At 49.5% G+C, this 27,712-nt stretch overlaps 2 protein-coding genes across 7 annotated transcripts in view; both read right to left on the reverse strand.

The window, feature by feature from the left end:
- The window catches only part of LOC133341875 (pre-B-cell leukemia transcription factor 1-like), an 801,687-nt gene that overhangs the window by 342,139 nt on the left and 431,836 nt on the right, over nucleotides 1-27,712 (reverse strand). The gene's annotated exons all lie outside the window — the stretch shown is intronic.
- Nucleotides 1,607-27,712, reverse strand: part of MVB12B (multivesicular body subunit 12B) — a 116,980-nt gene continuing 90,874 nt past the window's right edge. For all 6 annotated transcript variants that reach the window (XM_061550681.1, XM_061550679.1, XM_061550683.1 and 3 more), the window contains 3 exons: nucleotides 19,719-19,774; nucleotides 13,947-14,006; nucleotides 1,607-11,537 (listed from right to left, as the gene is read on the reverse strand). In XM_061550681.1, the coding sequence (XP_061406665.1) occupies nucleotides 11,472-11,537; nucleotides 13,947-14,006; nucleotides 19,719-19,774 (182 nt within the window). In that variant the 3' untranslated portion in view covers nucleotides 1,607-11,471. The remainder of the gene's footprint in view (nucleotides 11,538-13,946; nucleotides 14,007-19,718; nucleotides 19,775-27,712) is intronic.

Raw genomic sequence — 27,712 nt, forward strand, 5'->3', positions numbered from 1 at the left:
GAGGGGGCCACATGCGGTGCATCGGCCAGCCGTCTCAGTCAGTCCGACCCCATTGCACCTGCCCGGTCTATCCCGTGACCTCCTGCCAGCGGACGTTCGACACTTCACGTGGCCCTAACGTGCACGTAGCCTGGCACATGCGCCGTGGTGACGTCACCCCGTCACTTAGTGGCGAATAGCGGTTGTTGTTGTGCAACACAGATGACTTCATAGAACTCGAAGGGGGGACATCCGATTGATCAAATAATCGATTACTCTTACGTTATCGAGGTTCCACTGCTACGTGTCCTATTGGGTAAAGTTAGGAATTGAACCCGCCAGGGCTCTTCTGGTAGTGAGGCATAAGCGTGAACCCACTGCTCCACCCCGATGGCCCAAATAAAGCTACATAAATGTACGCCTTTAAAGCATCGCAAAGTTGGGACGGAACTTCTAGGAGGTGATCAGGACCACGCGGACGTCATTTGGAGTCTGCGTGTCTCTCCCAGTGGTCGCGTGGATTTTTCTCCGGGCCCTCCAGTTTTTCCCTCCACAATTATAACACTGGTCAACACACTTTTTCTGGCATAAGGTATTCCAACGGTTTTAATGTAATTTTAGGGGTGCTGATTCCAAATCTGGCATCAGTTTTTGTCCATCACATCAGGTTTTTGAGATATCAAATATTGCATTTTCAATAAAAACTGCAGAAGAAAGATATTGAATAAATGTGGATATCTACATAAAATGATCTTATAAACACACCATCCTAAAAATACAGCACCATATTTTAACACTAAAGCAGTCACTGACTCGCAACAACTTGCAATCACAAGTGACAGAGTTAATTTCGAGTAAAATAAATGAAAATGGGGTATGCCGATAGCATAAAAATGAGATGTGATAGAGCAAATCTGAGATCAGATTTGGAATCAGCACCCTGAAATTAGTCTAAAACAGCTGCAAAAGTCCAGGCTCGAATTTTTTTTTTGTTGACCAGTGTATAATCAACATCACACGTCTAGAGTATTTGGCTGCTATAAATGTCCACGTGATAAGCCACTTCTCGTTGAACTATCACGTGTGGCCAGGTCGCTTCTGAAAAAGAGCTACATAGCTCAGTGAGCCTTACCTGCTAAAATAAAAACACCTTTTCGTTTTTGATAGATTTTATTCGCAGCCTTTCTGTAAATCTGGATTGTCGCCACACGGGGGCATTCGGTGGCATCGTTACGAAAAAAATTAACCCGTAAAAACAAAGTTTTTCACTATAAATCCTTTATATGCGTGGCGGCTAGAGTCCTCTCTCCCTCTAGCTTGAGATGGCTGCCACCTATGGGTCAGATGATTGTCTGCCAGCATTAAGCAATTGGTAATTTAAAAAAAATCCCTAAACAGTGTAAAGTTTTGGAAAAAAAAATTTCACGAAAATTAATTGTCACGCACAACGAGTCTGTGTGCAAAATGTCAGCTCGATTGGAACACGGGAAGTGGGTTAAAACACGACCGAAAGATTTGCACGGTCGTAAGCGCGCAAGCAAGCAAGCAAGTGAACTTAATATAAAGGATTTAAAAAAGCCAAGGCCACGCACAGCACGTAAGTCAAACATTTATTGGAGAACTATGAACAACTCTTACATCCACAGCCGCTCGATTAACCCACGGCGCCTCTTGCCACAGCGTGGCCCCGCAGATTGTCTTGGCGTCACCGGCGACATGGCACACGCCGGGCGCAGAAACACCCCGACAGGAACGTGCAGGGCTCAGCACCACGGGGGGGCAGAGGCCACTCGAGCCTCGCTCCAACAGCACCCGCTCCGACGACGTCGATTATTATCAAGCCACGGTGCGGGGAAGTTAACGCCGCGCGCAGCCCGTGGCAGTGTGTGCTTCGGCAGCGCAAAAGCTGCAGCGATGGTCAAAAATGTGAAGTCCTCGCAAGGGCCGTCCATAGCGTCGGGGGGGGGGGGGGGCGGGGTAAATCCCACGATATGAGCCTCACGCCCCCCCCCCCCCAAGCGCGGGGCCCGGGGCAGTCGCCCCGATTCGCCATAACCTCGAGCCGCCTCTGGTCCTCGCCACATCAACTCAATTCCCACTTGGCAATTGTGGATTCGTATTACAATACTGTACTGTTATTGGGGGAAGGGGGGGTTTATTCTGCAAGGATTAGCGAGGTGAGATGCGGAGTTGGGTGGCGATGGGCCAGACAGCGCACGAGAGACACCCACGCTCATGCGTACAGGCGGCAGTACAGAAAGTAGGCCGATGACATTTCCGCCTGGCGCTTTTCGAGTGCTGTCCCCTCGCGAATGTTTGGGCAATTCCAGCTTCTTACAACAACAACAACAATAAAACAAGCTTTTATAGAATTGACCGAAACATCCTAAACGCCAGGGATCTTCGTGAAACAATCGTCGTGAGCCCGTGGAAGGGTCATCCCGGGTCTTCTTCCTTTCTCGTGAGGCTGCAGATCAAGTCGACGCAGAGAAACGACGACAATTTCACATTCAGGTGGTCAAGCACAGATGATGAATACCGCGTCAGGAGCAGCGTGGAGTGTTGTCGTCACCGCTTGTGACGTCTCCTGCGTATTTGTGGATCGGGAGGGCATTGCCTCTGTTCTGGATGACCACCATTTGTGCATCAGGTATCACGCGCGTCTGCCACTTGTTGGTAAAAATCGTGGATTGGTATAACGGGAATCAACGAGAATCGTCCCAAGAAACGTCGGACAATTATCGCTCCAGGTGCCACCACCCCCCCCCCCCCGCCGTCGCCAGGAAGAACGTCGATATGTCTCAACTCCACGGAACCAAACACAACAACATCAACAACAACAACAATCCCCCCCCCCCCCCACCAAATCGTCGCTCAGAAACAAACTTGAGCGAGACCGCGCGACCAGGCGAGTGGATTATTATTCGCGGAATTCATTCATTGCCGCGCAAAACCCGCAACCCGCGCGTCCAGAAATCCCCACTCGCTTTTGTCGTCGCTTCTCAACCGCAGGCCGCCGACAATTTAACACGCTCGACTCCTCAGTTGCAGACAAACACCCCCCCCCCCCCAATCCTATGTGTAGCCTTAACAGACTGTAGGGGCAAGTGCTGTTAGCGAGCACCTCCGATGGCCGGCACAGCGCACGAGGGGGTGGGTGGCCAAACACCACGCCCGACCGCCTTTGTCTCCCCAGTGGCGATGTTTACACACCGCACCAGCTACTCATTTGAGGCTGAGTCGACCGAGGGGAGGCCAGGGACCGGTTCAAATGATCGTCCCTTGGTGTTTGTGGCCGTGAGCGAGAATCGAACTCGGGTCACTGGGTTCGAAGCGCAGCTTAGCGCGCTAACCGCTGCACCACCGCCACACGCACGCACAACCTGAAGATGGTAGCAACTGTCCCCGTATACGTAGCGACCTACCTACCCTACCATTGTATTGCTCTGGTTAACTCCACAGATATGCGGCACCCACATTTTAACCGTTAGACGTTTGTTACAAAAAGACGCGGTCACACGGTTCACGGCCAACAAGGATTTCCCGCACCACCGACGAACACGTTCGGATAAGTACGGTGTGAAAGAAGTTCGACACACGGACACACTTATCTGGGTTCTGTACCCAGCGGGTGTAAATATAGAACCGTGTGCTTTCTGTTGTCGCGGACACTCAAAGCAGACACTTTTACGGAGTTGCATCATCGACACGAACAAAAATACTCGACATTGTTTGACGGTGAAAAAATAACGCTCCTCTCCAATAAACAGGGGACCGTTGAGCCAACGTTATTCCCCAACACTTTGGCCCAAAGTTGGCCCTTTTCACCGACTCTCAGTAAGAATTCAATTTACGAATATAAAGTTGCAGTTTGGGAGAAAATTGCTGTCTAAATGACGCAAAAACCCCCCTCTTGGCATTTGTGCCTCAAAAAATAAATTCCAATGTTGACACGTTGCCATTGCACAATGAGTATCGCTCGTCGTTGCAGCTCAACCTCATGCGAGCTATCTAACACGTACACTACCTCATCAAGGCTACAGACGGGACTTCTGATGCGGCACAAGGTGGCATTATCTGCCCTATTTAGGTGTAAAAATATTATTGCCGTTGCATGTTGCAGTCCTACAAATGGCTGACGATGAGACCAAGTGAGAATTCACAAAATGGCACACAAACACACAACGTTTAAAACTGGAGGCATTTCCTCCATCCCCAGAGCACAAGAGACGTGATCACGTGGCCCCCGTGCTTAGCGTTCTCGACTGACTAATTAGAGGTCGCAGATTGAAATCTTTGGCAGGTGTCAATTCTGCATTGAATTACTCTACAAAACGAGGACTGTACCAACTCTGTGGGAAGTCAGCAGTGGTCGTCGCGGATGGACTGGCCCCAGCATATGAACGAAGAATTTACACCGCTGGATCAGGGCTGATTTGTTTGTGCGGGTGACGCTTTTGAGCAGCGCGCTAATACAAAAATGTGCCTTTGCCTGTCGTGGTCGTGAAAAACTCTGCGAGTTAAACGTGAATAAGCACTTCAATTGTTACCCGTTTGAAAATGAAAAGTATACAATCTGTTATGAATGCTGGGCTGACAATTAAGGGGGAGCCAAAACAAGGAGACACGGTGACATTAAAATATATTTTCCGAATATCAGACAAGAGAAATAAAGGCATAAACAAAACATCAATGTGCGAAATATGAAACGTCTAATCGGTTGACTACTTGACGTTAACGGCCAATTTAAAACGGACTCCGGGACATTATTGAAAAGTTGAATGTTTGAATAAGGCTGCAAAGTTGGGCCCAAGATAAATATGGGCAGAATAAAACTCAGGTAGTTCAACCAGTTCACGAATAACAATTGAAGATGTCCACAGCAGAGTGAATTCAGGTGAGCTGTTCAAGGCAGACCGGGATCTGAATTATAATAACAAGTAAACCCGTAAAAACAAAGTTTTTCACTATAAATCCTTTATATGCGTGGCATCGGGGCGGCTAGAGTCCTCTCGTCCTCTGGCTTGAGATGGCTGCCACCTATGGGTCAGATGATTATCTGGCAGCATTAAACAATTGGTAATAAAATATTTTTAAAAATTTCCCTAAACAGTGTCAAATTTTGGAAAAAATTTTTCACGAAAATGCATTGTCACGCACAACGAGTCTGTGTGCAAAATGTCAGCTCGATTGGATTACGGGAAGTGGGTTAAAAAACGACCGAAAGATTTGCACGGTCCTAAGCAAGCAAGCGAACTTAATATAAAGGATTTAATAAAGAGGCTTACGAGAGCAGGCCTTCATGCGTTTGTAAAAAAAAGTTAACTCAACCACGAAAAGCAACACAGCCACGTGGTTCAAATAATATCATCTCTAATCCGTGTGTATTACCTGCTGCAGAGATGTCAACTACCTCGCGTGGTACACAGGAGGTCGTGGGCTCGATCCAGACCCTGACCCCTGCTGTATAATTGGAGTTTGCACGTTCTTACTGCGGTCGCGAGGAATTTGTATCCGGGTCCTCCAGTTTTCCCCTCTACACATAGAATCAAAGTGCGTTCTGAGTATTTGGCTGCTGTACATGTCCACGTGAGAGGCCACTTCGTTGGGCCATCATTTGTGGCCGCCAGGTCGCTTCTGTAAAAGAGCCGTATAGCTAAGTGGACCTTACCTGAAATAAACTAAAAAGTTAAATTTACTTTAGTAAAATAAAAATTGTTTAAGAATCGCAGACATTAAGAACATACAACAGGAACGGTGTGTGCGTACGCGTGAGGACGCAGGGAGTCGCATGGAGACACGCGCGCGCAAGCTCGGGAGGCGATGAGCACGTGGATCAGAGCACGTACGTGGGTGGCCAGGTTGCAGCGGTCATATTGAACGAAGAGAAAACTTGGGGCTCGCGCCACCGGACGTAGAGATGATGGGCCGGCGGCCGAGACGGGCAAGCGGCGCCTGCAGGGAGGGAACGCGGCCGAGACGACGTCCAGCACTGCCGACGTGGAGCGGCGAGATGGGGAAGCGTGCCGAGAGCCAGGACGGACCGCTGCGTCGTAAACTCTGAGCGAGGTGGCGACGGCTCGAGGCCAGTGCGGCAGTGGATCGGCCGCACGTGATGACAGCGGTGTGTTTCCCCACGTGCGGCGAGACGTAACGTGCGTACACGTGTCGCGTGATTTCGGTGTCGCGTCACTTGTTAAAGCGATCAAAAACGACTGGACTCCCAGCGCTAAGTTACATTTCCAAAAATTGGTGCCGATTTTCAGCATTGCGACACAAGCAACGCACAAGCCCCAGCGCTGTTACGCATCTGCAGGCTGCTGAACAGTGAATGTCAAATTTGCAAATGGCGAGAAAAAAAACGACAACACATCGCAAGAGAATAACAATGCAGCCTGTAAAACCGTAGGGTTCAACCGAGACACAAGCACGTGTACAGAGCACACCAGCGCGCGTGTGTGCTGTGCGAAACCCATCAGCAGTTGCTGGAGCACTGCATTGCGGTCCTCTCGACTCATCGTCAACATCAACATAAATTTGAGCAGCGCCTCCAATTTGCACGCTTGACTACGTACGGTGTGCAGGAGGTTCAACATACATAGAGCGATGGACAAATGTGGACCGGTGTCGTATTCCGTGCTGATGAGTCCTAATCAGGAGGAAGCCGATCCACAGTTGTCTCTAACTGCATCACTGCCGTCTGTCGGTCGGTCACATTTTTCTCAAGCAAATTTTGTACGGCCATCTACAAAAGACAAGAGAGGACCACGAGGCAGTTGTTCAAAGACTGCTGATCGTGTTTTGCTGTGTGCGCTTTGGGAGGGCGTGTGTGCTCGTGTGCTGCTTGGAACTTGTGCGCGCAATTTTTATTTTTTTTAAACGTGCGCGACTGAACGTACGGCTGTCGAATGCCGTCAATGTGCGCAGAGGGTTTGGACGGAGGGAGTCGGGTGTCGCCTCGCGACGAAGACTTTCCTTTGTGCAAAGCGCCTACAACCTCCACGTACATCCGCTCGTGCCGAGCCTTGGCCCAAAAAGAAAGACGGGCGGGTGGACGCGACGCGACTTCAGTCTGATGATTTAAAACTTTCGTGACTGCAGGAATTCATATTCTGTGGCTCTTTCGGTAAAGTCACGTAGAAGGGAAATAATAAAATAATCAAAATATAAAACAATAAAATTCTCACGACGTTTCGATTGCGACAAGCAATTTCTAATCACTTTATTTATTAAAAATCTACGTGACTTCACCAAAATAACCATACAATATTCATTCTGATGCGTAATTCCCACGGTCGCGCCAAGAGTCGGACACATTGCGCCGAGGGCAATTTCGAGCGAAACGACATTGCGGGTGCGTGGCCGCGTCCTAGGAACGTCGGTGGGGTTGCAACTGGTGAAGTAAAACCCGTCGCGAGCGCTCGCCACCCCCCGCGCCGCGACTCAACACTTGCCGACAGAGTAACGCGAATGAATACTTTGTGAAGAAGGTCAATGGGGCTCTCTCGCTGCTCATTGGCTTTCCGATGCAGCGCTCCGGTGGGACTTACAGAACCTGCGTTTTCAGGAAGAAACCGAAAACCCACATCTGCCAAGGATATCTGACAGAATGCTGCCGGGAAGATTTTCAGGATCAGTCCTGAGGTTGATTTGTCTCGCTCTGAAGGTGTTTTACTTTTCGAGGTGAACAGGTCGATACGTTTGGCAACTGTGGCAGGCAAAGCGTGGGAGTTAATGGAGTTTGAATGTGGGAGCGCCGAGCGAAATTAGGTCCGGACATTTCACCGATTCGTGTTCGGGCTTACGACTTGCCGACCCACCCTGAATAATGACCACCGAGACGAAACAGCGGAGCACAGTCGTCTCGGCGAAGGAAACGCGAGTGTGCGCGCGATGCAAATCTGTCCCGGATACGACTTCGCGGCACCGGCTGCGTTCGAAAGACCTCGGAGCGTTCGGTGGCACGCGCCTTGGCTGCATTTGCAGCAAGAGGAGCGTTTCCACGTTGCGTTGCAGCGAGCGCGCGGACGCACAACTCGCGGACGCACAACTCGCGGACGCACAACTCGCGGACGCACAACTCGCGGCCACAACCGGGCAAGACGATCGCACCTCTTGAGAATCCGGGCGCCTTGCTCAGGGCTGAGACATTTGATCACGTGGCCAAACGTATTGTGTTTCAAAATACTTCCACGTTTTAATATTATTACTACTTGTATACTCATTAAAGCCTCATTACTTTTTGTCAGGAGGTTCCTGACAAGGTTTTGCAGTGGGTAGGGGGGGGGGCGATGATTGTTGTGTAATTCCGATACGAGTAATTTGCGAGCAAATGTGGAGCGTGACGCCAACACACAACGGCCTGCTCTTCTCGAACGACGTCACAGGATTAACCAGGGCGGCCGCTGCATTCAAACTGTACAAAAACCTCTGCACCGCGCGGCGAAAGAGCTACCGTCAGGCCGCGTCGCTCGATCACAAATGACGTTTTTATTAAAGTCACCTTGCAGGACACAAATTTGAAACGACGTGAATGATAAAATGCATCTGGAGTACAAACTTCCAGATGAAAATGGGTCATGAAGCTGCTTTCCTGATGTTCTGACACATTGGGAGAATTAATAAAAAATATATTTTGCTTTTTGTGTGAAAGCTTTGTGCGTTCCACCCCTCCCAATGTTCCCATCTCTCTCTCTCTCTCTTCAAACGATTAGAAACCACCGCGACAGCATTGCTCTTGAAAAACTTCAGTCCGCTGGCGCTGAAGCGTTAAAAGCATGCTCCGTAATCACGGCCGGGATGACACGTGCTGATAGCTGGTACAATTATTTTTGCAGAACAGCCCAGTGGTAAACAAAAGGTTGAAAAATCGGTGGTGGGGGAGGGACGGAAAAAATTGCTCAAATTGTTGACACTTTGAGAACTAATTACACCGTGAAAACCGTCTAAAAATGCTCTATTTTGTTGATTTTTTATATATATAAATCGTGAAACAAAATTCAACGCCCACTTGCGCACGAGAACGCGGTCTCGTTGCCTCCATCGGGAGCCAGAGCCACGGATCGGCTGTTGTAATTCTTGGCACAATCGACGACTCGCAACGTCATCGCGGAGGCAAATGAAACGCAACGATCGCAGAAAGCTGTGAAAGGCGCACGAGCGACGGGATCGCCAGCGACTGAACGGCACACACAACTGTGACGGGCAGTCGATCGACGAATACATCGAGTTTCGTTCGGCTGCCAGACTCCATGACCGATGGATCGCGAGCAAAGTTGGCGCAGTCGGAACAGTCGGAGCGCGAGGCGTTGAGGGCGCCATGGGCAGAGTGTGCGGCATTCAGACTGGCAGGTCCGCAGGCTAATTAAGCGGCACGCTTTACAACTCCCCGCTCTGATTCTATCGTCAGGGAACTCCACAAGAACGTGACAGAGAATGGAAAGAGACGAGAGAGTGTGGAAAAATATGCGCGCCATGATGCGCGCAGTGTGAGAGAGGCAAGCATCTTACTCAGAGCCGAGTTTTAACTTTGAACTATTTTTTAGTTTACCAGGTAAGGCTCACTGAGCTACATAGCTCTTTATCAGAAGTGACCTGGCCACAATTCATAGCTCAATGAAGCGGCTGATCACGTGGAAATATACAGCAGCCAAATATTCTAAACGCGCGTTTCTAAATGCGGAGGGAAAAACTGGACGACCCGGAGAAAAACCCACGTGAGCACGGTGAGAACATGCAAACGCCAAACATACATACGTCAGGGTCGGGATCGAACCCATGCCCTCGTCCTGTATACCAGGCGAGGTAGTCAACATCTCGCCACCAAGGAGCCCTCGCAACAACCGCGACCAAACATTCTCAAAGACACCTTGCGTGAAGACGACACTTTGCCGTCTCCGTGTGATCGTGCTTAAACAACGGTTAGCAACCAGACAGGGGGCTTCCAATTGACGCGAGCTCACCAGGCTTTTGTCTTGGACCTCGGAGGTTTATTTCGTCATCTGAGCCACGCGGCCACAGACAATCACGCGCAAGCGAACCCCCACGGGATTCCGGCTCAAGCACCGAGATGTTCGTCATTCGTGGGTTTAATATAAAGCGACAGCCACTCCATGACGAGGGCAGCCCAAGTTGGCTCTCTTTGAGGACACGTCTCTGCAATTTCACCCTTTCCCAGACGTCTGCAAGTCGCAGGGTGGGTGGTCCCGTTCACCGCCGAATCTCGTGACGCGCAAGCAGTTAGCGTACATTTTATATAGAGGGGTGTAGTGCCGTAGTTTTTAAAGGCATTGTACTCACCGCAGAGAACTTTCGTGATATGATAACTGGTGCCAAACTGTGACACGCCCTCCCGCATGGCCTTGTGGGAGCCTCGGTCATGATAAAAGTTATTTTAGTTTAGTTTTCATTCCGGTTCCGTTCCGATGATATACACGTAGGTAGACGTACGTACACGTGCGTCATCGGAATGGAATCGGGAAGAAAAAAAAACTGATGACGTACACCGTCAGAATGGAAAAAGGTTAAGGAGAGCTCCTCGTCTTGGTGAGAGCAACACGCAACAAGTGAGAGTGTGCTCGTGAGGATGAAGAAGCCTTAAAACACGGGGGCCCACATCCGTGTGAAGATAAAATTCCTCTCGAGGTGGTGCCGCAATGATTAAAATGTGACTCACAATATACACTTACACAAACGAGTACGATTCGACGTTTTGATTTTCTCAGCGGTGAAAGGTCAACAACAACAACTACCGGGGCAAGACGAACTCACACTTTCTTCTAAGAGCTATGTACAAATAAAATGGGAGGACAGACGTTGGAAGGTCAATGCTGTCTCTCGGCCTCACGAGACCCGACGACGAAAGAATCAGAAGGAATTACGATTAACACGCATTTAAAAAAACATTAATATGCGATAGTAAAACTCTGTAAACACAACTTGCAATGTACACTCGCGTCGACGCACGCGCTGAACCAGCTCATCGTCCCGCACCAGTTTGCTTTGCCCCCTTTTGCGAACGGCGGACGCGACACTTCATTTGGACGTAACAAAAAATTATTAACGACGACACTCGGCGTACGTGGAACTGAATTAGGGACGTTAAAGGATTGCAGCGTTGGCGTTCCGCCGCCAATTCCCGACACGCGTCAAGACATTGAGATCTCCATTTTCCACGGTGGCAAATTTCTGCGCCAGAATCGCACGTTTCCATTTGACATCGGACAGATTGAGCTTGCACCTCTCAGCCCCGCCGGCAACTGGAAATTAAGCTCCACCAAATCCCTCCTGCCGTAAATTACATTTTCGGGATCATTAATTTCTCGTCGAAAGTCTCCCCCCGCCCTCCCCCGCCCCCCCCTCCCACTTGGCTCCGGAGATGGCTTCTTTGTGACGATGGCTGCGTGGCGTTGCGCGTGCACGGAGGAGGATGGAGAGGGCGGCGAAGACGGGAGGCCGGGGTCGGGAGGGGTCGACGTCGTCGTCGTAGCGCCTCACGACATGGCCGGAGGTTTCCTCGCCGCCGCTGCACTTCTCTCCGTCAAGAAGTCATAGTCGTACTGTCGGCGTGGGCAAGACGGGAAAAGGCGGCATTCATGTTATACTAGCCACGGGGGCAGGGGGACATTTTCCTCACCGAGGGGGTCGAAGCAGGACTCGCAAACACGATAATGGTAGCTCAACGGAGTGGCTCACGACGTGGGAATGTATTGCAGCCAAATGCTCTAAACGCGTGATGTTGATTATTATTATTAATGCGGAGGGGAAAAACCGGAGGACCCGGAGAAACATCCACACGACCACAGGGAGAACATGCAAACTGCAAAAAGAGCTCATAGCCAAGCAGGCTGTACCTGGTAAACAAAAAAAAGAATACATAAATACACTTACAATAAGATTCGAAACAACGTCAAATTTCGCGATTTTTTTTTTAATTCACCCTCTGGACCTTCCGAAACCCTCGCCACGTTGCAGCAGCCCTGCCACACACGTGCGCCATCTCGGCCTGAAGATAGCAGCGTCTAGACGACGGCGAGTCTACACCCATCTATGAAGTGTTACAACTCTTCGTGAGACATTACACCATTTTGCTTGTGAATTCGTGTTGTTAATTCGTTCCATTTTATTTCCAAAATGTCCACGTGGTGTGTATTATTAATTGCTTGCGTTTGCCTACGGAGCCGACCGTTGGCGAGGCAACCTTGACAATGAGACAGTGAATCTCCAGGGTTTAACCCTGGTTAAATAAAGATTAACAATAACAATGATTGCACGGTTGGAAAATTTCGTGGTAAATTGTGGAGTCGAGAGAGGGAGAGAGAGAGCTCGGAGAGAGCAGAGATGCACACGAGGACTCGGTGGGGCGGGGAGGGGAGCGGTGTTTGAGGTGGCAGTAGAAGCTAGGCCATGGGGCCATGAGGGATGGTTCACAACGGGTTTAATGCTGGTTAAATAAACATTTACACGGTGAATATCGCTACCTAACCACGTCTGTTCACACAACGTAAATAAATAATCGGGTTTCTTTTTGTACACCACCCGTCGTCACACCGCCCTTGCGAAAGTAATTTCTCAGCAGCAGATAGTTTCAATAAGGTGAACTCGGTAGCGGTTTCGACTTTCGGCCGTCTAATCGGCAGAGTCGTTGCCCTGCTTCAACCAATCAATGCTGGTGGACCACCACCTGATGTTTGTCAGCAAGGACCATTTCTGTAAAGAATAAAAACGGGGCTTGGTTCGAAGCAAAACTGTGTGTGTGTTGTATAGATAAAATAACCACGTGAGTGTCGCTGAGCGGAATGTCAAGGGAGGCTTCCTTCCCATTGAATTGGCGTCACGGTGGCGAGATGTTAACTACCTCGCCTGGTATAAAAGAGGTCATGGGTTCGATCCCGACCATGAAGCCTGTTGTATATTCGGAGTTTGCTTGTTCTCTTTCCCAGTGGTCACGTGGATTTTTCTCCGGGTCCTCCGGTTCTTCCCTCCACATTTTAGAATCAACGTCACGCGTTTAGAGTATTTGGCTGCTATAAACGTCCACGTGATGAGCCACTTCGTGTGAAGCTATCATTCGCGATGGCCAGCTGGCTTCTGAAAACGAGCTATACAGCTCAGTTGCCCTTACCTGGTTAAAATGAAAACCGTTATAGCCGAGTAATAGAATAACACAAAGGCATGCTGGATATAAAAAAACCCACAGCAGTGGATCTCGCACACAGCAGCGAGGGTTTCACCAGAGGGCGCCAGACAACTGTCGCTTGGCAGCACCAGCCGCGCTCAACCCTCAGCCTTGCTGCGTTCTCTGTGGCGCTTCGTGTCGGCGGAGGTGACGGCGGCGGTGGTGGTGATGATGATGATGCATCATCAAAGGCACGGGAGAGCAGAGCGCCGCGCCGGCAATTACTGCGATCGTAAATTTCTGACACTTGAACACTCTCACTTTCATTGCCCTCAACAGGCCAATTCCTTTTCTATCACACCGAGATTATGGCGTGCTCGCAGACCGCCCGCCCGCGCCCCAGGTAGGTGCGTGGGTAGGCGCCTTTGTGTGTGTGTGTGAAGGCATATTCTGACGTGTGTGTGCGTGAGCATTCACGTTTTTGTGTTTGTACATGTCAGTGTGTGCACAAGTTAGTGTGTGGGTATGCATATACGCGTGTGTGAGTGTGCATGATAGTTGGGAGCGGTAGTGCAGTGGTTAGCGATACGCTGCGCTACGAACCTGGCGACCCGGGTTCGATTCCCGCTCACGGCCAACACCGGTGACGGTTATCCAAACCGGTCCTGGGCCTCCCCTAGGTCGACTCAGCCTCTAAATTGGTGCGGCGTGTAAACATCGCTACTAGGGAGACAAAGGTGGCCGGGCGTGGTGCTGGCCACCCACCTCCCTCGTGTGCTTCGGTGCCGGCCTTCAAAGGTGCTACTCACTAAACAGCGCTTGCCCCAACAGTCTGCTAAGGCTCACCCACCTCGGACTCAATCTCTTTGAAGGACTTGAGCTGGATGTGTGGGATCTCGTACTGTCGAAGCTGTCGGCGCACACGGGGAGAGAGGTGGGGGGGGTGGGCACAGGGTGGGGGGGGGGGGAGGCACTTCAATTAACTGCACCGCTCCCAATCCTCGCCGCGCGCTTACTCCGCCACGCAGCGCCGCAGACATCGCAACTGCTGGTGGTGGCAGCGGTGAGATGTTAACTACCTCGCGTGGCAGACAGGTCGTGGGTTCCATCCCAACCCCGACGCCTGTATATTACGAGTTAGCGTTTCTCTCTCCCCGTGGTCGTATGTATTTTTCTCCAGGTCCTCCGGTTTTTCCTCTCCACATTAAGGATCGACATCACGCATTGAGAGTATTTGCTTTCAATTTCCACGTGATAAGCCACTTCATTGGGACATCATTGGTAGCCAGGTCACTTCTGAAAGAAAGCTAAATAGCTCAGTGGGCCTTACCTGGTTATAAAAAAAAGTGTTAAGTTTAGTTCTAGAATGCCACGCGCCCGCGACCCATTGCGAGTGGGGTAGGTGGATCACGCAGGTTAGGCCGTCACGACCAATATTATCCATAATACAGATTTTTTATTGGGTTAGAAATGTCACTCAGATTATAAATGTTGTGGATTTGCTCTCCAACACACCGATGTGCCGTACCAGTAACGAATTGGCACGCTCCGTTAACGTGACAAACCTTACTCATTGGCTGTGTCGGGTGGTGGCGGGTTTAACGACACATTTATATTTACGCGATCTAACCCAAAAAAACCTATTATGGGTCTCTCGTCTTCACATGCAGCAGCAGTAGCGTGAACCTCAACTCACAGGGCTACGGACTGGAAAGGGGGCAGGGGGTAGAGTAAGGGAGGCAATACAGCAAGCATGTTGTTAGCGCATTCGCGTGGATTTCTCAGCGTTATCTCCTGGAATAGGGTTGTCGTCCTCCGGCCCCCGTGGCTATCTGGCCCCCCACAACGCTCGGCCCCGTCCGAAACAAACGTCCGTCAACTTTGTTGGGTAATCGGAGGCGGCGATTACGCTGCTTTGCAGCTCCCGGTGTAAATAAAGACTGGCGTTGTGCAGAGGTAGGCACGTGGAGCCGTGAGCGCCTTCCCTCCGACCGGGCCGTCGAAAGCGCGGGCAATGTTGCACCCGTGGCTACGTCACACCGACTGCCGAGAAAATCCTGCGAAACGAACTGAAAATCTTGATTTGAAGCTTTCGTGACTGCAGGAATCCATGCTCTTTGGTTCTTTCGGTAAAGTCACGTAGGTATAAAATAAAATAAAATATTTAAAATATTTTATTTTATTTTATAAAATAAAATATTTTATTTTCTTTTAAAATAAATACTCTTTGGTTCTTTTGGTAAAATCACGTAGGTAGAATATAAAATAAAATATTTTATTTTTAAAATACAATATTAAATTTTTTTATTAAATAAAATATTCTTTTTTATAAAATATAATAAATTTTATCAAATAAAATATTTTGATAAAATAAAATATATATTTTTATAACATAAAATAAAATGTATAAAATAAAATTATTTGATCAAATAAAATATTTTATTTTATTTTATACCTACGTGACTTTACCGAAAGAACCAAAGAGTACGACATGAAAATGTTATTCCTGCCGGAACACTGTATAACGAAGCTGAAAGAAGACATTTGAACGTGAGTAAAATAGAGGTGTGAGGGAGTGGTGGTGATTGTGCAGCTACTTGCACTAAGAACCTATTTGAGAGTTGGATTCCCAGTCACGGTGAACATCAATGGGTGAGCATTTACACCATTGGAACCTCATTTGCCAGTAAAAAATATGATAATTGTTTTTTTACCCTTCTATCTGGCAACAAAACTGACACCTTTTTTTTTTTACAAGGAGTCATGTTTGCATAGACCACAATACCTGCAGCCATAATGCAAACAAAAAACATAACTCTGATAATGTGCATTGTCCTTGAAGTTGATTGGTCCACACCCGAGACAGCTTTCCTTAGAGCCTAGTCTCACATGGGTTGGACCAGTGCATATATTATCAGAGTTATGTTTTTTGTTTGCATTATGGCTGCAGGTATTGTGGTCTATGCAAACATGACTCCTTGTAAGATAGAAGGGTAAAAAAACTATTATCAATGGGTGAGTTGATATCCGTATCGGCTCTACCAGTTGCCAAACCTTAAAGATCACAGCGTGGTGAAGCATGGTCAAACACTCCCCCACCCACCACCCCCATAACTGACACGGTGGTACGGAAAAACCATCATACACACAGTGGTTTGAAATTACAAACTTTATATAGCTGTATTATTATTATCATCATCATATAAATTGCTTCACTGTCGCTAAAATTAATAAACATTTAAACTTAATTCAAAATGCTAAATGTAATGCCCTTCGCTCCAAACAATTAATGCTTTACCAACAACACCAACAACAACAAAAAACCCGCGTCAATTAAATTTTCCAAGTCGTAACAGCGCAGTGTTTCCATCGCACCGTTCACGGAAGAAGGTGCTCGCTTTTTTGAGAAAATCGATATTTGATCCGATTCGAGTCTTTGTGCCTTTCGCTGCGTGTATGTGATGTTGAACTTCTTTCGCGCCATACGCAGCGCGCGCCTGTGTGTGCGTAACAACAGCACTTGCCCCAGCGGTCTGTGAAGGCTATACGGGGGCGGCGGGGGGGGGGGGGTCTTTGTCTTTTGTACAAAACAAATGCGCTCACCACCTACAGAACGTTTTTTCTTCGCGTCGGGAAAAACCGCAAAGGGCCCTCGCCACAACGGACGTCACGAGCGCGCGCGCGGCCGGGATTTAGTTTTGGAAGTAATGGAATATTAAATGACCCCGGCGAATTAAACAACGGAATCCCCCTCCCCCCCACTCCACCCCACCCCACCCAACCCACGCACAGTCAATGGGACTTGATGAAAGTCAGCGATTTCAGTCGTGCAACGCAACTTGTCCTTACGCGTCCAAACTTTCGCGCTGTACGACATCCACGTTGCATGTTGTTTTTACCCTACCAGGTAAGGCCCACTGAGCTGTATAGCTACTTGGTTCAGAAGCGACCTGGCCACAAATGATAGCTCAACGAAGTGGCTTATCGTGTAGAAATGTATTGCGGTCAAATACTCTAAAGGCACGATTCTAAATGTGGAGGGAAAAAACGAAGGATCCGGATAAAAATCCACGCGACCACGGGGAGAACATGGAAACTCCAAATATACAGACATCAGGGTCGGAATCGAACGCACGACCTCCTGTATGCCAGGCGAAGTAGTTCACATCTCGCGACATTGGCGTCCCACGTACTCGCCACGGAGGTATTCGCGACCGCGCAGCGGAGCTCGCGCTCGGGATGCACCGTGTGTCGCTCGGTACGTCTCACTCTGGTGTGCGGAGTGAAACGTCTGACATCGCATGTAAATATATAGACAAAGACAAAGATCCCCGGTGTAGCCTTTGACAGACGCTTGCGGCAAGAGCTGTCAGCGAGCACTGACGTAAACCCGGCAAGGCACCACGCCCGGCCTCCTTTGTCTCCCCAGTGCTCATGTTTACACACCACACTAGGTACTCATTGAAGCCCGAGTCGACCTAGGGGAGGCGCCAGGATCGGTTCAAGTATTCGTCAGTGTATGTGATCACGAGCGGGCCGTACATACTTCACCACGCTGGTCAGTGCGGATTGGGGAATGCAGCGAGTCCAGAGGACCGTCTCAAAATTGACACTCGCCACCGTCGTTAGCCATGGACCGGGAATCAACCCCCGGGGTCACAAACCTGACGACGCGGTAATGGCTACCTACTACATACATTGCACACGCAAGTATAAATGCCACATTTCCACACGACACACGTGTATATATACGCAGCTCGTGTATAAAAACTGCAAAGCGATCTACAGTATTCATAACGCGTTACAGATCAAGAACGCGTACAGGGTTCCTCCGTGCACTCGCTGGAAAGCGGAGGAGCCTTCACCGAGGGATAAAGCGATGGATATTTACATATTTATTTGGAAGACTCTGCATTATTCATTTCAATACGAAGCATATAATCGTGCCATGCCCGAGTGAAGCCTTATTTAAAATCGTATGCATAATCATTTCGTGAAGGTAGGCCCCCCTCGGAAAAAATATAAATACGCGTCCGGAGAAAATTCCTTTCATAATTTCATTTATTAACATGTCAATCTCTCCCCCCCCCCACCCCCCGCGTCCGGCCAGAGGGCCCCCCATCTCACTTCCAAGGAAACCGTCCTCGTCGTTTATCCGCCCCGAACTTCCGCAGAGGGTCCCGACGCCGCACGGCGGCCGAAGGGACGCTCACCTGAAAGCCGCCGTTCAATAATGGACGCGGGATGAATGTTTAAAGGCACGGAGGATTAATATTAATGTACGCACAACGCGGCGGTCGCAATTAGCCGGGGCTGCGCCGCGTCCACGCGGAGACGGCGAGGAGCGAAAGACGCCGGCAACGTCGACGATAAGGGGGGCCCACCCCCCCCCCTCCCCCGTGCGTTCGGGACACGGGGAACGAACGAGACCCGTCGGTAAAGAAATTTGACAACGGACAAGAACGGGAAGGGCGCTGCCGAAAGAGAGGACGCGGGCGTGCCAACGTTAAGCGACGCTCCGCCTGCTGCGTGCTGCGTGCTGGGTGCAGCGGTGAATCGGGGTTCGGTGGTGGGCGCCACGCTGCTCCGTATTCATTTTGGTGGCAAATGTTTCCGGATGCATTTTGTCTCGCCATTTACAACTGTTTGTGGCGGGGCGTGCTCAACGCTCGTTGCGTTGTTCTGCCGAAAAACCACACGTGTAGAAAGTGACTCTCGACGACTTGTTTTTTTCGGATTGCACTTTTTATGAATGTTGATAATTTGAATGTTTCTGTATTTATGCAGGAATTTAACCCACGCCGCTCGGATTTCAGAGAACCGTGCTGACCGCTACGCCATCGTTGGGCCCTCTTGAGATTTCACAACCAGTGAATTGATTCACGTACGATCAATACATACGTAAAAGGACATCATGTACAAAGATTCCCCATACAACCTCTCCAGGCTGTTTGGGCAAGTGCTGTTAGCGAGTACCTATAAAGACCGACAACACACCAGGGGGCGGTGTGGCCAGCACCGCGCCCGGCTGCCTTTGTCTCCCCGCATTTCGGATGTTTGCACAACCGCACCAAGGATCCAGGGGAGACCCAGGACTGCTTCAGATATATGCCACCGATATTGGTCACGAGCAGGAATCGAACCGGGCTCGCTGGGTTCGTGGCATAGCACCGTCAACCGCCACGCCACCGCTCACCGCGTAAACAGGATACGCGAGGGTACGCGTAACGCACACGCGGCACGTAAAAAAACATACGCGCAAGATGTACACGCACACAGACACACACTCACGCGCACTCGACTGGAGGTGATGAAAGACCCCTTTTGGAGGAGGAAAGAACCGAAGATGAGAGCTCGGCGCTGGTGTCAAATGCCAAGCCAGGCATCGGAGGCATCCGTGCCAACAAAGGGAACGTCTATTTGACAACGATCGGCACAAGCAACATCGTATGATCAAAGCCGCCGCGCGAAAAGAAAACGTACGAAGCGTGGCACCAATTAAACGGAAGGGCAATGTATTAAATTGCGAGAAGGCAGCAGTGCTGCTTGCATAAATGAATTTGTGGCGGGTAAACTTAGCAGAAGAAAAAAGAAGAGCTGTGAATTAAATGTATTTACTCACATTGTTACTGTCTGTCGCGTATCGTTCGTGCAGCACAAAGGGTACGCCTTCCATCGCTGGAGGGGGGTGGGGGGGGAAACACACGCACGCACACACGCGCAGACACACGCACACAAAATCCCTGCTTAGATTTGCCAGGTCACAACACAGTTCTTCCATTAAAAAGCTTTTAACATTCCTCGACAAAAGGCGGCGTACAACCTTTCGCTTCTCTGGAGTGTTTCTTTTTTCTTGGGAGAAAAACAAGGACGGCCATCGACCGCACACTTGCATCAGTCTCATTTCACGCAGTCACCGTCATCACCATCATCATCGTCGTCGTCGTCATTATCATCGTCGTCGTTAAGTAAGAGCAAACAAAACATCTGTGCGGCATTGCACCGATTTCTACTTATATTGGCCCCGTTGCAGTAACTTTATTATTATTTTTATATTTGGTGGCGAGGGTGAGCACCACAGTGGTTGTGAGTGAAGGTCAATGCATCGCTGGGTGGTGGTGAGTAGTGGTGGTGAGTGAGGGTGAGCACCTGATAGAGTGGTGGTGAGTAGTGGTGGTGAGTGAGGGTGAGCACCTGATAGAGTGGTGGTGAGTAGTGGTGGTGAGTAGTGGTGGTGAGTGAGGGTGAGCACCTGATAGAGTGGTGGTGAGTAGTGGTGGTGAGTGAGGGTGAGCACCTGATAGAGTGGTGGTGAGTAGTGGTGGTGAGTGAGGGTGAGCGCCTGTGCTGGGTGGTGGTGAGTAGTGGTGGTGAGTAGTGGTGGTGAGTAGTGGTGGTGAGTAGTGGTGGTGAGTAGTGGTGGTGAGTGAGGGTGAGCACCTGATAGAGTGGTGGTGAGTGGTGGTGGTGAGTGAGGGTGAGCACCTGATAGAGTGGTGGTGAGTAGTGGTGGTGAGTGAGGGTGAGCACCTGATGGAGTGGTGGTGAGTAGTGGTGGTGAGTAGTGGTGGTGAGTGAGGGTGAGCACCTGTGCTGAGTGGTGGTGAGTAGTGGTGGTGAGTGAGGGTGAGCACCTGATGGAGTGGTGGTGAGTAGTGGTGGTGAGTGTGGGTGAGCACCTGATAGAGTGGTGATGAGTAGTGGTGGTGAGTAGTGGTGGTGAGTGAGGGTGAGCACCTGATAGAGTGGTGGTGAGTAGTGGTGGTGAGTGAGGGTGAGCACCTGATAAGAGTGGTGGTGAGTAGTGGTGGTGAGTGAGGGTGAGCACCTGTGCTGAGTGGTGGTAAGCATTGCAGTGGTCATTGCACTGCACGACAAAATCCGGTGAGCAGAGTTCGATTCCAGGCCACCGCTAAGGTCGGTGGGCCCTAGTGATATTTGAACCGGTGCTGACTGTCTGCCCCCTTAACCAACCCGGATTGAACAGCGTGGTGAAGCATGGTCAAATGACTATCCATGATCAACACGGCATGGGCAGGCATTCGTTCAGCGGTGGATTGATAAAGGGCTGAAAATTGTATTGTTATGTTCATTGATAACAAAGAAGCAAAGGCATGTACAATACAAATGTTTTCTAAAGTCAGGACACATGAGGTTATTTTAACACCGGCATTAAAACGTTTAAATTGTTTATTCTTTAAGTCGACATTTTATTATCTATTATCAGTATTGATCTCTCTTTCTTCTTCCTTTTCAGATGACATTTACAAAACTCGATCAAGAACCCTGAATGAATTGAGACACAAACATAATTGATGAATGTTCAAAGATTACAGCTGTCATCTTAAAAGGAAGTCCTAATTCAATTTCAAAAGAGAATTCACGCATGCATTCACGTTAATGGAAGTCACATTGAAACATTTGTTATAATAAATGACATAACCCTAAGTAAGACCCAAAGAATATAACCCTAAGTGATTTGTAAAAATAAATGTAATAACCCTGTATGTCTTGACTTTCGGGCCACTTGGATTATTTAATATCACACATATCTAATGTGACACTGCCATGGAGTTACAGCGGTGAGGAAGAACACATCCAGACTGCGGGGCCCGTGAAAGTTACAGCCACGCCTGCCGTCCCCTCTCTCTACCCAAAGGAAAGTCATCGCCTCTACCATTGTTGTCTCAAATGCCCATGAATTACCACGTCCCTTCCATCCGTCCACGAATATTTCCCACATTCTCACGAAAACTACAACGCCCTTGTATACCGATCGCTGCGAAACTTACGACGACAACTCGCCAATACCAATGCCACGACCCGTATCGATTTTGGGGCAAGAATAGCAGCTCAACACTTGAATGTGCGCAGCGCTTTCAGCGCAGCGTGCCTCAGAATGCGTAAACCGTTCACCCGTGGGGCACCGGGCAGGGCAGTCGAGCGAGTCGTGCAAAAGGGCAGCGGGCAGAGGGGCAAGGTGAGCGGGGGGGGAAAAAGGGTTGCTGGGATGGAAGTCTCCAAGGTACCGTGGGGGCGTCGCAGTGGTGAGATGTTAACTACCTCGCCTGGCACACAGGAGGTTGTGGGTTCCATCCCGAATTTCTGGATGTCTGTATGTTTGGAGTTTGCGTGTTCTCCCTGTGGTCATGTTGATTTTTCTCCCGGTCCTCCGATTTTCCCCTCCAAATTTAGAAACATGCATGTATGCAGAACATCTTTCGCACTGTACACAGTCAACCGTGCTAATCGGAGGTGCGGGGGAAGGACAACAAACTAAACACAAAAAGCTGTTATAAAGTAATCAGTTTCCAATCTATTTCCACGTGATAAGCCACTCCATTGAGCGATCATTTGTGGTCAGGTCGCTTCTGAAGAAGAGCTCTATAGCTCAGTGGGCCTTAGCTGGTAAAAGAAACATTGTTTAGTTTCGTTTTAGACATTGAGGGTGGGGTTCAAGACGAGCTACAGGAAGAACAAAGGAGCGCCGGGAAGGAACAGGAGGAGGGGAAGAAGGAACTGCCGGGCAGAGATGTCGGGGATAATGAGATGGTGGTGAAGATGATGATAGTAGGAGAGGGAACAGAGAGAGAAGAGAGACGAAAGGACGGAGGAGCAGCGTCTGTTTTCAGAGGGGGCGGCGGGGAGACGGGGAGAGATTCAAAGTGGGTGTGGCCACACGGAAGTCACATAATCTGCAGGAGGGGTGGGCGCGTCTGTGCGTTTCCGCGAGCGCGTCAATTCGCACTAATTAAATTGTGTGGATTTGCTTATCCGGGCTCTTCTCAAGTTTCGTGACAGCGTGGGCAGGCGGGAGACCTGGGGGAACGAGTTCCACGGTGGCCAAGTTCACATTTCACAACGTCGCAGCGGGCAAACAAAAACCCCAAGCGTGGACGTGCACAGTACTGCCAGTGGAAACATTTAAGCACAGCTCAGAGTGATGCGCTTTACGCGAGCGTGTTCTGCTTACGCGCGCGCGATTAGCGACGAGGGATGCGCACGACCACGAAGCTCCCGGAACGCGCCCGATCCTTACGGCGGAGACCTCGGAAGCCAAAGCAGAGACGGAGCACCGGGACGGCGTTTGGATCGGAGACCACCGGGCACAAAGCACCGGGTGCAGGTCGCCGCTGCCGGCAGCAGTTGACTCGCGGTGCAAACTCCACCGTCCTTCTTCCTGTGCAACCGCATACCTTCCAACTAATTTCTATTGAACCGCTTTTTTGCGTTGGGTTTTGTCGTCGTCCTTCCGCCGCACCACCACCAATGAGCACGGTCGGCTCCGCGCGGCGCGAGCGAAAGAAAGTTCAACGTACGTCGTACGGACACGCGCGCAAACAAGCCGTGCCGAACGGCATGGTGAAGTACGGGAAGTAGCAAATGGGGCGTGCGCATTGTGCGTCGACGAGGATCGATAGGGGGCTGGTTGCGGACGCGCGTGGTTCGATACGGTGCGCCGCGACCCGGAGCGTTGCGCGCGCGCGTATCGGGCGTCGGTGTCACCGACCCCACGGTTACAACGGGGCAGGCTAAGGGACACATTAACGTAATGATCCTTCGATAATTAATTAAGGGCTCGCACTACACAGCCGCAGGGCCCTGCTCCACCAACAGCGGAGGAGAGGAGCAGAAAGGATGACATCATCTGCTGTTGCTGCTGCTGCTGCGGGGTGTTCGCCACACAGCCCAAGAAGCGATTGATTGGGAAACGGACACTAATGAACGCCGTTGCACACAAGCACGCGGTGGTACATGCATGTAAACGTACAGAAATACTCGTCACGATATATCGGCAGGAGAAAGCACCACTAACAGAGGATATCCCGGCAAATCATGCGAGTATTGAGCATGCGTGTTTCACTAATTAACTGCAAGCATACCAAATACGCAGACAGCAGGCCTCCTTCCTAAATCTATCCCTCTACATAAAGAAGTACGAGCATTTTTCTTTAGACAACTCATCAGCAACACAACTTTCTGGGAGTTCATAATATCATCAGCTGCATATTTGGCAGGAATGATTCACTCCACTTAAACATTTCTTTATAATTCCTTTTTCTTCTTGGTTCTTTCGGTAAAGTCACGTAGAAGGGAAATAATAAAATAATAACAATTAAACATAATAAAATAAAATTCTCACGACGTTTCGGCCACAATGCAAGAAGCCGTCCTCAGGTGAAGAAGAGGGCTGTCGGAAAGACAGCCGTCGTGAGAATAAAATTTCATTGTTTTATTTTTATTATTTTATTATTTCCCTTCTACGTGACTTTATTGAAAGAACCAAGAAGATGAATCCCTGCAGTCACGAAAGCTTTAAATCGAAAAATAATTCCTTTGTTTAGTTTGTTGTCCTTCCACAGCACCTCCAATTAGCACAGTTGACTACGTAGTTCAACAAACCTACTTACATCTTTCATCGAATGCCCGTTTTAAGGTTGATGATATGACCGAGTTGATAAGTTGTATGTATGTTGAACTACTTTTGCACCGTTCGTAGCCAACCGTGCTAATCGAAGGTGTGGGGGAAGGACGAACAAACTGAAACACAAAAAGCAGTTCAAAAAAAAAGTGCATATCTCTGGTAGGCTCCTTAATATCAAAAGGAAGAACGTTCCAGATGGCCAGAGAAGTGCATCTGAAAGCACGCGATGCAGTGGCCATCTTTGTCCGATGGTTCACGCACCAACTGCGGATTGTGTGCGCACACACACACACACAATTAATATCAGTCCTCTACTCACCCAGCTCAGCCTTGATTTGACCACGTGATTATTGACAAAAAAATTAACCCAATGTACAAGGAGACAACACTTTAAATTGCACACGGGTAGGTCAGCAACCTACTTGCTGCACTAACTTACACGGGAACCTACCCTCGCCCCGTGCCCACGCAAGGACGTCGCACGCCGCAATAAAGTCTCAATGCCGCATCACCGCGATGGTTTAGATCCGGGGTCGGCAGCAACGCGGCTCCGGAGCCTGCGTGCGGCTCGTTGAGGACTGCTGCTTCGTCGTTTATTAAGGACCACCACCGTCTCGTATTCACGTGCATTGCGGGCTCTTGAAACATTAACTATGGGAATCCAGTTCACCGTGGGAGTCCAGTTCACCATGGAAATTCAGTTCAGCATGTTAGTCCAGTTCACCATGGAAATTCATTTCACCATGGTAGTCCAGTTCACCATGGAAGTCCAGTTCACCGTAGCAATTCAGTTCACTGTGGAAGTCCAGTTCACCATAGACGTCCAGTTCACCATGGTAGTCTAGTTAACCATGGGCAGGGCTTGGCAACCTGCTGCTTCGTGATGTCATTTATTAGGGACCACCGTCTCGTATTCACCACAGTGCATTGTGGTTCTTGAAATACTGTAATGTTTAACTGAATGTTGAAAAAATGGTTGTTCTTGTTATTTTCATTTGCCGACAGCTGATTTCGATTAAAACCAAGGTCAGGAGGTGAACACGGCAAATGTTGTTGATGCCAGCACTCACTGCCATCGATTCCTTTTGGCAAATCCTACAACTCTTGAAACAATCGACACCCGACCCTCCAAGATCCAGGTCTTCCCATTTTTACAATGAGCGAGACCTGTCTTCAAGGACCGATCGTACAGCCTCATCATCGTCACCACCACCACCAACCACCACCACAATCTGGGTTTGGCTCTTCACGTTGTTCACTCACCCTTGGGTGGTGTGCCAATGCCCGTCTCAGTAACCTGCCCTCCACCACCCTGCACATGTATCCCACCCATCACAACCTCCTCCTCCCGTGATATGCTCTGCAGAGATATTCTGCAATGTTCTGTTCTGAGCTGGCATGTCGCGTACCCTATCCTGTGCCGAGTATCCACGTACACGGGTGCTTACACCCACAGATGTGTCAGCTTCTACGCTCATATTTCAATACGTTGTATGTTTTCATATATCAAACTGTTCATATATCAATTCAAAACTGTTCATGTGGACTTCCTTCAAAGGTCTTAGAACATGACAGTGTAAAGTGTGATCTCCAGCTATGAATCTCTCTGGGCACTCTCTCTCTCTCCGTACTCTGATGAAGAGCCATTACTCACAATGCTGGACTCATATATACGTGTTTGTTGTAAGGCAGTGTAGGCAGGGAGGAGGCAGAGCAGTGGTGCAATTGTTAGCGCGCTGCACTACGAAACCGGCAACCCGATTTCCATTCCAGGACACGGCTAACATCAGTGGCTGGCGAGCGAGCGACATCTGATCCGATCCGCTCCACTAACCCAGCAACGGCCGACACGGTGCAGAGAATCCTTCATCGGGCAGCAGACCGACAGAGAGTACCGTACATTATTAACGTTCAAAAGGCGGCGTTAATGACGATCGCGGCGAATTGTTTCATACTCGTGGCTGCGAGTTTAATTTAGACGCCTGTGCCCTGGGTCGAGAGAAGCAGCTCCGTACTGGCAGTGGCAGCGGAGGATGAGGAGGATGAGGTTAATGTGCGCGCGTGCGTACGTGCGTGCGTGCGCGCGCACACGTACGGACGGACGGGCGGGCGTATTACTCGCGCCGACGCCTGGCCCGCTCGCTGGAAATGACGGGCCAGCCGCTAATTGTGTTCGCACGAGAACGCGTCTCGTGCCAAGGACATCAAACCACGATATTAAAATCTTGGGGGTTTTCAATTCCGCCCGGCGTTTTAACGAGGCCTGCCAGCGCGGATAACGGTCTCGCCCGTTTCATCAAGCCTTCATAAATAATTATCTGGCTCCTTTTGAAAACTTCAGGCCCACAGCTCGGGAAGAAAGCCAGCTCACCGAAATTGTCTGTTCTGTAAAATTGCTGTCTTCTAACTAGGTCTCTCGTACACAATGCGTCTGTATGTATATATGTAGGTCAGGGTTTTCCGAAACTCCAGTCTTCATGACCCACCGACCACCACCACGCTACCCCGCGTTTACCAATTTACTCCACCCCATTCAAATACAAACGTGCACGCTGCACGCCCCAGATGATAGTTAAACGCATCCCCCCGCGCGCCACGGCAAGGCCGTTAATGCTGCCTGCGTTAATGGAGCCGATTGCTATTGAGGTCTCGGAGCGTGCGGTTTTTCTTTTCTTTTTCTTTTCTAGACGAGCTAGAACAATTCCTAAAAATGATTGCAACTCAGGGACAACTCAGTAATTTCCTTAAAGGGCTTTCTCAGAGGTCGCCCCGATTTGAAATCAACTAAAAGTATCGCCGGGGGAAGGGTCTCTCTGCACTTGAATATTTGCGACAGGCCTGTCCATTGCGGAGAAAACCTCGGAACACAAGCTCCAGCTACACCTCCCCCCTCCCATCGGGCCGGCAACACCAGACAAGATTCCAGCAACCCAGCCCCAGCTAGAAACGTTATGGCCACGTCCTTAATTGGCTAAGACTCTTAAAAGACACATTGTATAGTCACGTAGAAGGGAAATAATAAAAGAATAAACATAAAACGTGACCTTAGGTTTTTTTCGGTAGATTCACGTAGGTAAAAATAAATAATAATAGAAGTAATAATATAAATAAAATAATTAATCACGACGTTTCGGAGGCAACACAAGTCTCCGTCATCAGGTGGGACCGTCACAGCTAAATTTACTGTATCA

This window comes from Lethenteron reissneri, chromosome 12 (assembly GCF_015708825.2).
Source record: "Lethenteron reissneri isolate LAM-NWPU_2019-01 chromosome 12, ASM1570882v1, whole genome shotgun sequence".
Taxonomy (NCBI): domain Eukaryota; kingdom Metazoa; phylum Chordata; class Hyperoartia; order Petromyzontiformes; family Petromyzontidae; genus Lethenteron; species Lethenteron reissneri.